Source organism: Ailuropoda melanoleuca, chromosome 3 (genome assembly GCF_002007445.2).
Source record: "Ailuropoda melanoleuca isolate Jingjing chromosome 3, ASM200744v2, whole genome shotgun sequence".
Classification (NCBI taxonomy): domain Eukaryota; kingdom Metazoa; phylum Chordata; class Mammalia; order Carnivora; family Ursidae; genus Ailuropoda; species Ailuropoda melanoleuca.
The window spans coordinates 134,030,351-134,043,675 of NC_048220.1; the positions used below are offsets into that span (position 1 = coordinate 134,030,351).

The 13,325-nt window shown below is 40.1% G+C and overlaps 1 protein-coding gene across 1 annotated transcript in view; it reads left to right on the top strand.

Annotated features, from left to right (window-relative positions):
• Window positions 1-13,325, top strand: part of MYO10 (myosin X) — a 228,227-nt gene that overhangs the window by 128,481 nt on the left and 86,421 nt on the right. The window contains exons 12-17 of the mRNA XM_011231438.3: window positions 9,907-10,053; window positions 10,194-10,294; window positions 10,405-10,471; window positions 10,991-11,083; window positions 11,506-11,574; window positions 11,766-11,848. Coding sequence (XP_011229740.2) covers window positions 9,907-10,053; window positions 10,194-10,294; window positions 10,405-10,471; window positions 10,991-11,083; window positions 11,506-11,574; window positions 11,766-11,848 — 560 coding nt within the window. The remainder of the gene's footprint in view (window positions 1-9,906; window positions 10,054-10,193; window positions 10,295-10,404; window positions 10,472-10,990; window positions 11,084-11,505; window positions 11,575-11,765; window positions 11,849-13,325) is intronic.

Consider the following 13,325-nt stretch of genomic DNA (forward strand, 5'->3'; position numbering starts at 1 on the left):
TCTTGTTCCAAATCATGATAAAGAATGTTCCAGACTGGAAGAGAATCCTCGTTCTTTAGAAGGTAGATAAATATTTGTGGCATTCAGGATGGGGGGGGTTGACTTGGGACAGTGTATGTATTAAAAAAAATATATCACAGGCTTGGCACCGGAACATGCCAGTCTTTCTTTTTTGAGCTTATTATTTATTTTTATTTTTTTTTATAACAGTTTCTACAGCTAAATATCTGTCAACCTTTAGGCCAGGTGACTGTTAGGATCTTGTCTGGTTCTCGCCTGATTCTGAGAACCGATTCTGACCACAAGAACGGTAGTCACCTTACAACTCTGAGGTGTGGATATGTGTGTCACTTATGGTTTTCTGATATCACGTGGACTTTGTTATAAGGTGACAACGTTTAGGAAGCCTGGTCATCGAGCTTTATTAATAGCCCCGCCCGATTGCGAATGGCCCGTAGATTGCTGCCAGTGCGGTCTCCTTTCCTTCGCCAGAGTCATTACCACGACAGTTGGATAAGTGGATCTAGGGTTCATTCATCGTAAACGCAGCTCACATTGAGCTCTTGTTATATGGACTCAAATGGGCCATCTCTCTCGTTGCTCTTAACCCTGTGAGGGTAGGAACCCAGGTTGTCTACACTCTACGACTCAGAGAGGTTGGTGTCCAGCCTAATCACACACAGTACCAGATAGAGCCGGTGTGGAGTCTAACGGCAAATCCCAGACTCTAATCCACAAGGCAGGTGGGTGGTCCCTGCTTCTGGTACACCCCAGGTTTGTTGGTCAGGTTCTTGTCTTTATAGTTGTCAACGGTTGTCTATTCAGTATCCCCATTTATTCTTCCAGATTGTTCATAAAAATGCCTTGTGGAATGAAATCAGGTTTTTTTTAAGTGGATATATATTACACATCATTTTTCCACATTTTAAATTGAAATTAAGAACAGGATTGGCTATAATATGATCCTCTTCCCCTCTGTGTCCCTTTTATTCTGTCATTTATAATGCAGAGGGGTTTCTCTTGCCAAATGCCTTCCTTGAAACTGTTAACAAGAAAGCCCGCTGTGACAACACCTTTTGCTGTGTGCCCTGGACAGCATGACTGACAGTTGGATTTTATGAAATGTTTAAATATTTTAAATTTTCTTTCCCAATCTTATTTTGCTCCTGTAGTTCTGTCAGTACTCAGACTTTCTCTCAATTTGTTTAGTCTTTACTGTGTGTTAGAATAAATATGAAAACTCATTCTTATCTTTGATGAAAAGGGCAAAGGAGGACAGGATTTTTTTCCTTTTTTTTTTTTTTTTTTCTTTCTTGAAGCTGGAGATCAATGCTTTGTGATAGAAGCACGTTGTTTGTGGCAGGAGACAGACTCCTAATTGTCCAAGAAGCAGCAGGTCTACTGATTTAGCTCGCTGGCCACTAGGGTGCACTGGGCATCGGGTCCTCCCCTTGTCCTGAGAGCCCCGGAGAAGTTACTGTGCTGAGTTTCCTCTGCTCTCCTCTTGGACCTTCATTTTCTGATTCAGAATTGTTTGTGCCTTTTGCTAGCCTACAGGTAGACCTTTGGGGCTCGCCCTGCTTTTCATTGATTGCTAGCTTTCATTATTGAATTGAAAGAGTAGGTTTTGGCTTTTATAATCTAATCTTATATTGAGAAGGTATCATCGAGAAAGGAAGAAAATTTGTACATGACGTTGATGTAGATATAGACAAGGTTATAAGTATTCCATCTGCATATTCTTAAATATTTACTTTGGGATTACTTTTTAGTGTCGGCCTATTAGGAATGGCAGTGAAAACCTAGCTGCTATGTATTAAAATCAGGAACATGTAGTTTTTATTATTATTTAACCTTCTGAAAGTTCTAAGCAATACGGTCAGAAAAGAAAAAAAAGGTGCACCTTTTTAGAAAGGAGGAAAAATACTCTTTTCTAAAAAAGTAAGATTTTCTCCCTTCATTTTTTTTCTCCCTTTACCTTAACCTGCAAGAACCACAAATTGGGGAATGGCTTAAATAATTTGTTATAGGCATAAGATTAGGTCCATTACAGCAAGCAAAACATATGCTCAAATATATTTAATTATATGGAAAAACTTGCTTATTTTATAATTGAGGAAGATAAGCTGCAACACTTGATAATCCTTTTATTTAAAAAAGCATTTTATTTATAATTGAGGGTATATGATAATTGATACAGTAATTTTATGCAGAAAAAAGGCTGGGACGAAAAAATATACCAAAAATGTTAGGCAGAATTCTAGGATTTTATCATTTTGTGTTATGTATTTACAGTGAATATATCAGCTTTAATTATATAATTAGGATTACACTCCTAAAATCATAATTTCTACGATCATAAGTATCCTGTCAATACCAGCCCGCCCATTGTTCTACCTTACTCTGTAACCAGGAATGACAGGAATGGTGAAAAAGAGACACCGAACTCTTCAGGCTGAAGTTGGTTTTTATATATTCAACGTGTTTGAGCACCTGCTGTGTGCCAGGCACTGTTCTAGGCACCAAGGAGGCTGCAGTAAATGAGCCACATATAATTCCGGTATTCTGCTAAAGAAGGAAAAAAGATTGAATCATACTGTACAGCTGCTTTGAATGTAATTTTTCTCTCAGTATTTTCTCCAAAATCAAATACCACCTAAATTTTTATCTTCATATTTCAGTTTCGTAAAGCTGCTTTCCCCAGAGGTTTTGGGATCAAAGGAAGGGAAGGGACCACATTTCATTAAAGCTGAAGGACATTTGTTTGCAGAATATGTTGAAAGATTCATAGAAATTATTTCTGTGAATTATGTATGCAAATGTCATTTCTGGTGTTCATTTTTAGCTGCTAAAAAGTGATTCTTTTTATCAACTTCAATGTCAGTATACTCCTGTATACTTCTTTTAAGAATTTTGCTTATTTTGTTGAGAATTTGCTTTATGTATTTTTAGAGTTCATCATTGCTACCACTTGACATTAATATAAATAAGTGCCCATAAAATACCCTGGACAGCTTTAGGGGACCTGGTTTTTCCTGGTACAGACTCCGTGAACGTATGCTGAATTTTATAGCCATGTTTTTATGCAGCCTTTCAAGTCGCTCTAGAAATTTCAAGTCAATAGGAACAACTAATTTATCTGCATTTGACCCACCAGAATGGTAGCTGATAAAATGTGTGTGAAGTAACAGGAGTCTTTGGGTGATAATCTTTTCAGATTCTCTTACTCCACAGATGTTGAATGTTTATAGCATGCCTGGCTGTGGACCAGGACTGGGGGTTTCTGAACCGTATCAGCCTTACTGGATATATCCCTGGGTTTTTAATGGTGTGAGCCCATGTATATGTATGCATAAATTCATTCCACAGGAGTCAGTTTTTAAGACTTAAAGGGCCGACTTTAAACCTCAATTTTGCCAAGCATGGAAACATCAGTCTCTTTCAGTGGTGAAGAACTTGGGAGCATAAGCAAATTTTATATTATAAAATGACATAATATTGCATAGTATCACATTACATAATAGATTATTATCAAATTGCTTACTTGCGATTTACTATGCCCAGAATAGCCTCCTCTTCCACTGTTTCAGTGACACTATTCAGGATTCATCTATGGTCCCTTTGCCTTGAATGGCACCTCTACACCTCGTAGCCAACTGCCTGAGCCCCTAAGCGGACGTACCTTTTGGCAGTAAAGCACCTGAAATTTGCCCCTCTTTTTATTAGTTTCTATCACGATGAGCCTGGCTTCCTTTGGTCCTTCACAGTTGGGACTAGATCACATATTTGTCATCTCCCTCCTTCTCCCCACCCACCCCCACTTTCCCAAAAACCCTTTTTTTATGTGCCTAATACGGGCTTTATTGAAAATATTTTAATTTTGTGCCAGTTTTATTATAACTAAATTGCCATTTAGTGCTTCTGAACTATACTGAGAATTTCCCAGCATGTTTTTAAGTCTTGGAACCGTACGTTGAGAAAATAAGATAATGATAACAAGCTTTAAAGTGGCTACTCTTGCCAAAGGGGGGTGGAGATTGTAACTGGAGAGATTGTAAACAGGGCAGTAGGGCACAATAATTACAGGCTCTTGCTGGTGGTTCCAGCACGCATGCCCACGCTGCTGGCGACAGGGGGCAGCCATTAAATTACGCCGCGGTATGATTAATGCAATTACTACTCATCACCACGCTCCTAATTCACTTAGAATTAGACTGAAAGTAGTCAAATTTATTAACACAGTGAGCACACTTTGTTTGCTTTCTATCTCCGTATATGACTTCGGTATGTATTTAAAAACTTAGCCAAGAATATTGTCAGCGGGCATCTCGGTATTTTTCATTTGATTGCTTCACGTTTTCTGCTGCTGCAAACTTATTATTTTTTTTTGTTGTTCTTATTTCCATTTAGTGTTATATAATGTCCAGGTAGTTGACTTAAACAGTGAAGACTTTCATTTCTGTGATCATTCTATGATCTAAGAATTTTTGTAAGTTAGTGTTGAATATGTCTTATAGGAGGAAAACGTCAGTCATAGAGGGAAAGTATTAACTTTGGCACAGAGTAGATGTTTTATAATTATTTCGCTGTTTGATTTGGTCCTCGCTGCTATTTTAAGAGTCTTGAGAATAAGAAATTATCCTGTGTTTCTTAACTATCTTTCTTTACTTTTAACTTTTAGAGTAAGTAAATCTGAATAATTATTTTTCCATTTTTTTTTAATTGGTAAGCACTCGACTAATCTTATTCTTTGTGTCAATTTCTGTTTTCACCCATGAAATGAGTCATCTTACCCCCAATTAAATAATTCATGGTGTTTTTATTTGTAATCAGATTTATTGAAAGGCAGTGGACATAATAAAACGCTACCATTTAAAGTATACGTTTTAATGGATTTTGAATTTACTCATGCATGTACCCACAACCACAATCAAAATGAAGGGTGATTCTATACTCCAAATGTTCCTTTGGCCCTTCCCAGCCACCCTACTCCTAGGAAACCATTGATCTGTTTTCAGGCACAAATCAGTAGAGTTTCTCTTCTAGAGGTTCTTGTAAGTGAAACCACACAGAGCGTATCCTCCTGTCTACCTCCTTTGACTCGTCTGCATCATACAGAACACAGTTCATTCCTTTTTCTAGTGAGTGTTCTTCCCTTGAATCAGCTGCAATTTGTTTATCCATTCACTGTTAATATTGTAAAATGTTGTACTGTTATTGTAAAAATGTTGTCAAAACATTAAAAGACGTGATGGAACATGATGTTTGTGAGTTTACCAACACTAACATTGCAACTGTTTTCAATACGGTGTATTTACTTCCCAGGCTGGTTTTCTTTATGGGGCACCTGGCTGGCTCATTTAGTAGATAACCCGATTGTGGATCTTCAGTTGTAAGTTCGAGTCCCACATTGAGTGTAGAGATTACTTTAAGAAAAAAAAAAAGTTATAAAAATATAATTTTTAAAAAATTTACTGATAATGTGGTTTTATGTTTAAGTAATTTTTACACCCACCATGGAGCTTGAACTCATGACCCCAAGATGAAGAATCCCATACTTTAGCGATCAGCCAGGCACCCCACAAAGACATAATTTTAAACTTTTTATAGAAGGCTATCATAAATCATGTTTCTGGATGATCATAATTTCCTTTAAAAAGTATACACTATTCTAAACTATTGAACTGTTCTCAACTATTGCTGGTACATATACGACCAACACGATACTGTCATATAATCTTGTTTTCCAAAAAGATTATAGTAACTTACAGCACCAATGACCAGTGCATCAACGTCCCAGTTTCACCAATTTTAGGTTTATCATTCACAAGTGTTTTGCTAATTAATAGAAGCGATCTCAGATTTTCTTTGATTTGTACATGTTTCATTTCTAGGCAGGACTTGCATATGCTCCTATAAGAAATGCCTATTTTATTTCTGTTGTTCATGTACCTTTTATTATGGCCAAGCTATTGCTCCTTCTCTTATAATTTTTAAATTGTTTTCCTGTTTATTGTATTTGCCCTTTGTTTCAACTTTGTTTTTTCCTTGTAAAGAAGTTAAATGTTTCACATGTTAAATCTCCAGTTGTTTCCTTTTACAATTTCTACTGCTTCAAGGTGGTGCATGGTTTCCTTCCTAATCCCCTAAAGTGATTGTCATTGTTAACGATTGTTACATTGTGGGTCCACAGGCTCTTGGTAGGTCATTTTCATTAGTATAACCAACAGTACCTCGGTTGGGGGAAAGGGGTGCTTTTCTCTTGACAAGAATATGGCTTCTGAATCATAACACAGGGGCACCTGGGTAACTCAAGTTGGTTAAGCATTGAGCATCCAACTCTTGATTTCAGCTCAGGTCATGACCTCAGGGTCCTGAGATCCAGCCCCGTGTCCATGCCTAGCACAGACCCTGCTAAAGATTCTCTCTTTCCTGCTCGCCCCTGCCCCTACCCCCCCATCTCTGAAATCAATCCGTCAATCAATCACAATAGAAAATGAGCAGATCTTTGATGTAATTCAGACAATACCTGACTTCAGGTGTTTGGGTACTTGTATTTGGGAACGAACCTCTTCTCCTGTAGGGGCCTGTTTATTTTTATTCTTCCCCAAACAGCATTATGTTAACTTCCATTTCCTATGGAGGGGCCAAGACAAGATCTTTAAGAACTCTTTGGAGAAATTAAAAAGAGATGTGATGAATGTCTAGAGAAGACTGATCTGAATCCATTCATCTATTCCATCAGTTTCTATTATAAAAGGAGCAGAGACGCTCCTATCTACAGAGTTCCTAGTAGAGAATTGTATTCCTCTGACTTGGGTCCCTGCTGCATTTCGCCATTAAGGAAAGGCCCCGAAATTTACACTGGAACGGTCCCTTGAAGCCTTCTCCTTCCCCACTGACTATGTGCAAGAAAATAAATGTCCCATTATGCTTCCGTGTCTACAGAAAAAGCATTTCTTTATCAGCATCATCACTGTGACTCTTAGGGAATTGTTCTGTGGCGTCACTGGCACTGATGAGGCACGTATCTCGTTGGATGTCATCGACTGGGTGCTCTTTCCACATTCTACACTTCTTCCTTAATATTACATTCTTTTATGTGAGATCCTTATCATTTAAAAGTGAGGGGTCATGAGTCTGTTTCTTGTTTTCTTGCCTTTAGAACAAGACCTAACGATTTTACTGAGTAATGGGTTTTTCATTTTCTTTAATATGGAAGAAAAACAACAAAAACTTAAATACATTGATTTTCTTTCAGACGGCAATGGAGGTGATGCAGTTCAGCAGGGAGGAAGTTCGGGAGGTTCTGAGGCTTCTCGCTGGGGTATTACATCTTGGGAACATAGAATTTATCACTGCTGGTGGGGCCCAAGTGTCCTTCAAAACGGGTAAGATGCCCCCTCCCTGGCTCCCTCCCCCTTGGGTTTTTCCTCATAGGGAGCGTAGACCGAAAATATTTATTCTGGCCTTTTACAGAAAGAGCTTTCTGACCCTGGACGGAGACCCACGGAACTTTGTATTTGATGGGAACTGTCAGCTATGAAAGGGCCCAAGCGTATGAGGGGTGATTACTGCAGGGGATGGTGACTGTGTGCTCATTCTTAGCAAGAGGAAAACGGACCCAGTAAAGAAAGATGAGCACCAGGGATTAGATGTAGACAAGCGTCAGGGGTCAGGGGCGCGGTGACGTAATGTCCTGGGGAAGCCCGTTCGTTCTCAAGCGGAAATGCTGCCCACAGGCTGTCTCCTTGAGTTATTTATCCCCCAACACCAGTGACTTCTTATTCGTAAAGTGCCTCGGTGATGTGTTGTGAAGACGAAAAATTCATATCCTTATGAATCCTTATGTCAGGCTCCCTGCTCCGTGGAGAGGCTCCCTCTCCCGCTCCCGCTCCCCCTGCTCGTGCTCCCTCTCTCTCAAATAAATAAATCTTTAAAAAAAGAGTGACATTGCCTTACATTTTTGCAAACTTGGAAGATATCTGATGTAATGGGGGACAGCTGGATTCTCTTCCCTGCTTCTGCATTCAGTTTGTTGAGACACCTCATGTCACGTAGCCACCAGAAAATTCCTCTCTATCGTGGTAAGGGAGTGTGAGTAAAACAGCAAACAACATCCTAACATCACGGCAAATAGTTACGACCTTGCAAGACTTGCAGATCTTGGGTAGCCGCTGCCTCAGGGTCTCAGGACCCCACTTGGTCCAAGCATCAGGTTCTCTGCTCCTAGCCTGAGACTCCTTAAGGGAGGGAGTAACTTACCAGTAGAATGTGTGTTCTGTAAATTCTACCTGAGGGACTGAGGACTGTTCCCTGCTTTAATGCGTCACAGTGTGGAGTTCGCCTTGAACCCATGTCACTGTGTGGAGTTAGATTTGGGGGCCCGTTCCTTCTTGGCTCAGTGCATCCACTTTTGCCTTGTTCTTCATTTCCAGCCTTGGGCAGGTCTGCTGAGCTACTTGGGCTGGACCCCGCACAGCTCACCGACGCTCTGACGCAGAGATCTATGTTCCTCAGGGGGGAGGAGATCCTCACGCCCCTCACCGTTCAACAGGTACGTGCCCTTTGCCATCAAAGCATGTTTTTAAAAGACACTCCTGCGCTTTCACATTCATGGCTTTGATTCAAATAAGTAACTGCCACAAACCATTCAAATGAGTTTGGTTCCTGATCAGAATAAAGAAGATACCCCTGCTGAAGGGAGGAGACAAAGTTGATCATTTTCTTAGAGGTAGTGATGCCGCGTTTCAAAGAGGACTGGGTCTGATGGAGATTTCCTGAGTTCGAGTCCTGACACACTACTTTCTGTTCTTGGGGAGTGCAGTCATTGTGTCTGTTTCCTCCTCTGTAAGGCAGGGATAGTGATCATACCTAATTCATAGGATTCTTGTAAGGATAATAATAAATATATGCCAGTTACTTAAGTACCAGATAAACATGAGCTATCATAATTTATTGTTATTATTATGTAGTAGTGCTTAGTTTCCCTTCTGCTACTGCCTCGAGCCAATTATATGTGCCAGCCCATCTAATATCAGTTTCTTGATTAGATAAGTAAAATTGCTAACCATGCCATCAAGAAAATTTTTCTGTGTACAAAGTAGATCATGAGGGGTGCCTGGGTGGCTCAGTTGGTTAAGCATCTGCATTCGGCTCAGGTCATGATCCCAGGGTCCTGGGACTGAGGCCCCCCCCCCGCCCCCGTCGGGCTCCCTGCTCAGTGGGGAGTCTGCTTCTCCCTCTACCCCTTACCCCACTCATGCTTGCTTTCTCAACTTGCTCTCTCTCTCTCTAATAAATCAAAATCTTTTAATAAGTAGATTATGAGAAGGTGATCAGGAGAAAGCTCAGGTCTTAATTGTTGTCTTAAACCTGATAAAANCTGGGGCCCCCCCCCCCCCGGTCGGGCTCCCTGCTCAGTGGGGAGTCTGCTTCTCCCTCTACCCCTTACCCCACTCATGCTTGCTCTCTCAACTTGCGCGCGCTCTCTCTCTCTCTCTCTCTAATAAATCAAAATCTTTTAATAAGTAGATTATGAGAAGGTGATCAGGAGAAAGCTCAGGTCTTAATTGTTGTCTTAAACCTGATAAAATTTGTAGCTGTATATATATATATGTGTTGGTTTAGCTTTTTTCCTATAACTCAACATGAAAACTTGAGTTTGAAAGCCTGATATTTAAAGGAGGTCTGAGTGAATCCTACTGTAAAATGAGTGAGGGAGCTCCAGTTCCCCCTTCCTTTAGACATCTGTGTTTTCCTAGATGGTACTGATTGACTTGGTATTGGGGACCCAAGTGTCACTCCTGTTCAGTGCGTGTGTCTTCAAGGGGGGCAGGGATGGACTTCCCTGCCTGGGCTGTCCATGGTCAGCAGGAGACAGTCACCGTGTCTCCTGTCCCACAGGCGGAAGACAGCAGAGACTCCTTGGCCATGGCACTTTATGCTCGCTGCTTCGAGTGGGTGATTAAGAAGATTAACAGCAGGATCAAAGGCAAAGATGACTTTAAATCTATTGGCATTCTTGACATCTTTGGATTCGAAAACTTTGAGGTATGCTTTCTCTCCCCTTATTGGATGATTTATTCAAATAAATATTGATATAATTCTCCCCAGATTTTTTCCCCCCTTTTCTTCACCTGTATGTGTAAGGGCACTAAAGATAACTTGTTGAATGGTCCCCCCCCATTTAGGTTAATCACTTTGAGCAGTTCAATATAAACTATGCAAATGAGAAACTTCAGGAATATTTCAACAAGCATATTTTTTCTCTGGAACAACTAGAATATAGCAGGTAAGCACTCATAGGATTCCACTTCAATTTTTTTTTTAAATCAGTCACTAAATTAGATAGTTTTAAAGCTCTATTTTATTATAACTTAGCCCTTTTAAATCTTGCTACAGGGAGGGATTGGTGTGGGAAGACATTGACTGGATAGACAATGGTGAATGCTTGGACCTGATTGAGAAGGTAACATTGTTGAAGCATTGTAGCAGTCCCAAGGGTGTCCCGCTGGGCTGATTCATATTTATGGGAACAAAATAGCTTGTGCCAACATGCACATCAAGGATGTGAATGCTTAGAACACAATGGACCATTTGGAAACATACATGCAAATGTGCAAGGTTAATTTAAATACTTGGCTGCTTCAAACCTATTGTCTCATTGAACTCCATATTTTAGAATCAACAGTGTGTGAATTGGCTTCACTTAGACTTTAAATCAGCATCGAAAGCTTTGCCACCACCAGTCGTAGACTGGCCAATTATAATTTTGTCCCCAGAATTGTGGTGGGTCCATTTTTCCATGTTTCTATGGAACTTAAATTCACCGGACGTCTTCATAGTGTCATTCTGCATTATTTTTAAACCAAGAAGTTGTTGTGCCTTTTCCTGTAACAAACACTTACTTGAGAGAGGGGGAAGGGAGCTCTGAAATATTTTGAGGCATTCAGCTTTTAATTCATGTAACTTTTTTCCTCTCTTCTAGAAACTTGGTCTCCTAGCCCTTATCAATGAAGAAAGCCATTTTCCTCAGGCCACAGACAGCACCTTATTGGAGAAGTTACACAATCAACATGCTGTATGTCAAAACCTACCAATTCTTAATTATGTCTGAGTAGCTGATCTGTGGATTAAGATTACACATAAGATATTTCAGTGCTGTTGGCTCCACTGTGTTTCCCACATGTAATTTTTTTCTCAAACCAAAGCTCTCTTCTCCAGTTGCTAGAACTAAGTTGAAATAAGTTAAAGGGATAGATTTGGGGCTACTCATCAGAAGGTGCCCACATTTAGTTGAGGAGTATAGAATTTAACCTCACTTCTGCAGTGACAGACAAGACCTACATGGTTTTGATAAAGTGTGTTACACGCTCTGACCTAAACATCTGATGCGTGGTGGGTTTTCAAAATTGTTGTCACGATCTGTTGTAGTTAATTCTCTTGGGAAGTCAGTGCAAATCAGTAAGTGAAATTAGGCATTTGTATTTGTTTCTTTATTAGAATAACCACTTTTACGTGAAGCCGAGAGTTGCAGTCAACAATTTTGGAGTGAAACACTACGCTGGAGAGGTAACTTCCTAATTGAGATTCTTAGTGATATCTGCCCAGTTGGTAGAGAAATAGTGATTTCAGAAGCCAATCATAAATGTTATCAAAATGACTTCTCTTCGTGGGTCTGGCTTTGCAAGGAGATGCTTATGACCGGAAGTTATTCTTTTGATCAGTTGTACCGTTTCTCATTTTTTTTTTGTAAAAACCAGGTGCAGTATGATGTCCGGGGCATCTTGGAGAAGAACAGAGATACCTTTAGAGATGATCTTCTCAACTTGCTAAGAGAAAGCCGGTATGCCCGTCTCCTCCCCAAGACATCCTTAGCAAGCAAACTATTGTTTGTGCAAATGCTTTTAATTTACAAATATAGAAAAATTAATATGGAAGCAACTTGATTTATTATCTCCTTTCATGGGCAATATTTCCTTAATAACATGACCGAGATACAGAAAGTGATATGAGTAGCAGTGACTTCCGTTTAATGAGGTACCACGAGAACAGCATGCGTATCTGCGAGTTAGAGACTATGAACCCTGGTATGCAGATGAACAGACTGATTCTTGGAGCAGGGAAGTCTCTTGCCCAAGAACCCACAGCTAGTCTCGATTTGCTCTGCTTGGTTCCAGAACCTAGGATCTTAACCAGGATGACCTCCTTTCTTCACAACAAGCTTAGAGCTATGTGTTAAATTGGTTTCAGCCTTGGGTCTGTAGGACCCATTTGTCTCTAGTTTAAGGGATGTCAGAAAAAATAAGCAAGTATTAAGTCAGCTAAGATGACAGACTTACACGTTCATTTACTCATTCATGACTTGTAAATTCACACCATTACATCAGTAGTTGGTTGGTCTGGCTGTTTATGTGCATTAAAGCAGGAGGCTATGTGGGAGAGCAGGGGGGGAGATAACCCTTGGGGTAAAGCTTTCGATACTTGTTTCAGATTCAGCATGAATCTGTAACAGAAACAAATTTTTATTATCCAAGGAAGGAAGGTAGGGCAATTATTAAAAACCCTAATACTTTTAGGAATGTGAATGTTGGGTGGCCACCTGGACACACAGACAGCTGTGAATTGGGGTGAAGGAAGGACACCTACAATGTCAGTTTAGGAGCTTAGAACTGGAAGATACTTAGATTTGTTTTAACTTTGCTGAAAGTGTGAAGATTCCCCGTTTATAGCACTGTCACCTGTTCTTATTTTTAGATGAACTTTTGGATCTATAAAAATGGTGATGTTCAGGGGCCCTGGCTGGCTCAGTCAGTAGAGATGTGACTCGATCTCGGGTCCTGAGTTTGAGCCCTATGTTGGGGGTAGAGTTTACTTTAAAAAAAAAAAAAAAAGTTAAAAAAAATAATAGTGGTGATGTTTTAAAAATACTATAGCATGTTACCTATCAAAGCAATTTCTTAGTTGTTAGATTTTAAATGATACATTTATAAATGACCTTGATGTTAAATAGAAGCCTTTGGCTGTGGAAAGATCACAGGTGTGGAGGTCAGCAGGGTAGCATTTGGCTGGCCTCCTTTGCCATCATGAAAAGGGGTTTTGTGACTGGAGTAAAGAAGTTTCTGTTCCAGTCCAGGTTTCTCTCAGCAAAACTGTGAGGGGCTTGCGCTGTTGCTGGCTCTGCTCTCTTTCACCTTTGACATCTGTGACATTTTAGTGGAACCCGAGCTCTTCTCCAAAGTGCTCGAAGCATAGTTAGAGAACTTCAAAGGGTGAGCATGAAATTGCGCCCTGGAACAAAAATGAGAAAGGGATGCAGCAAA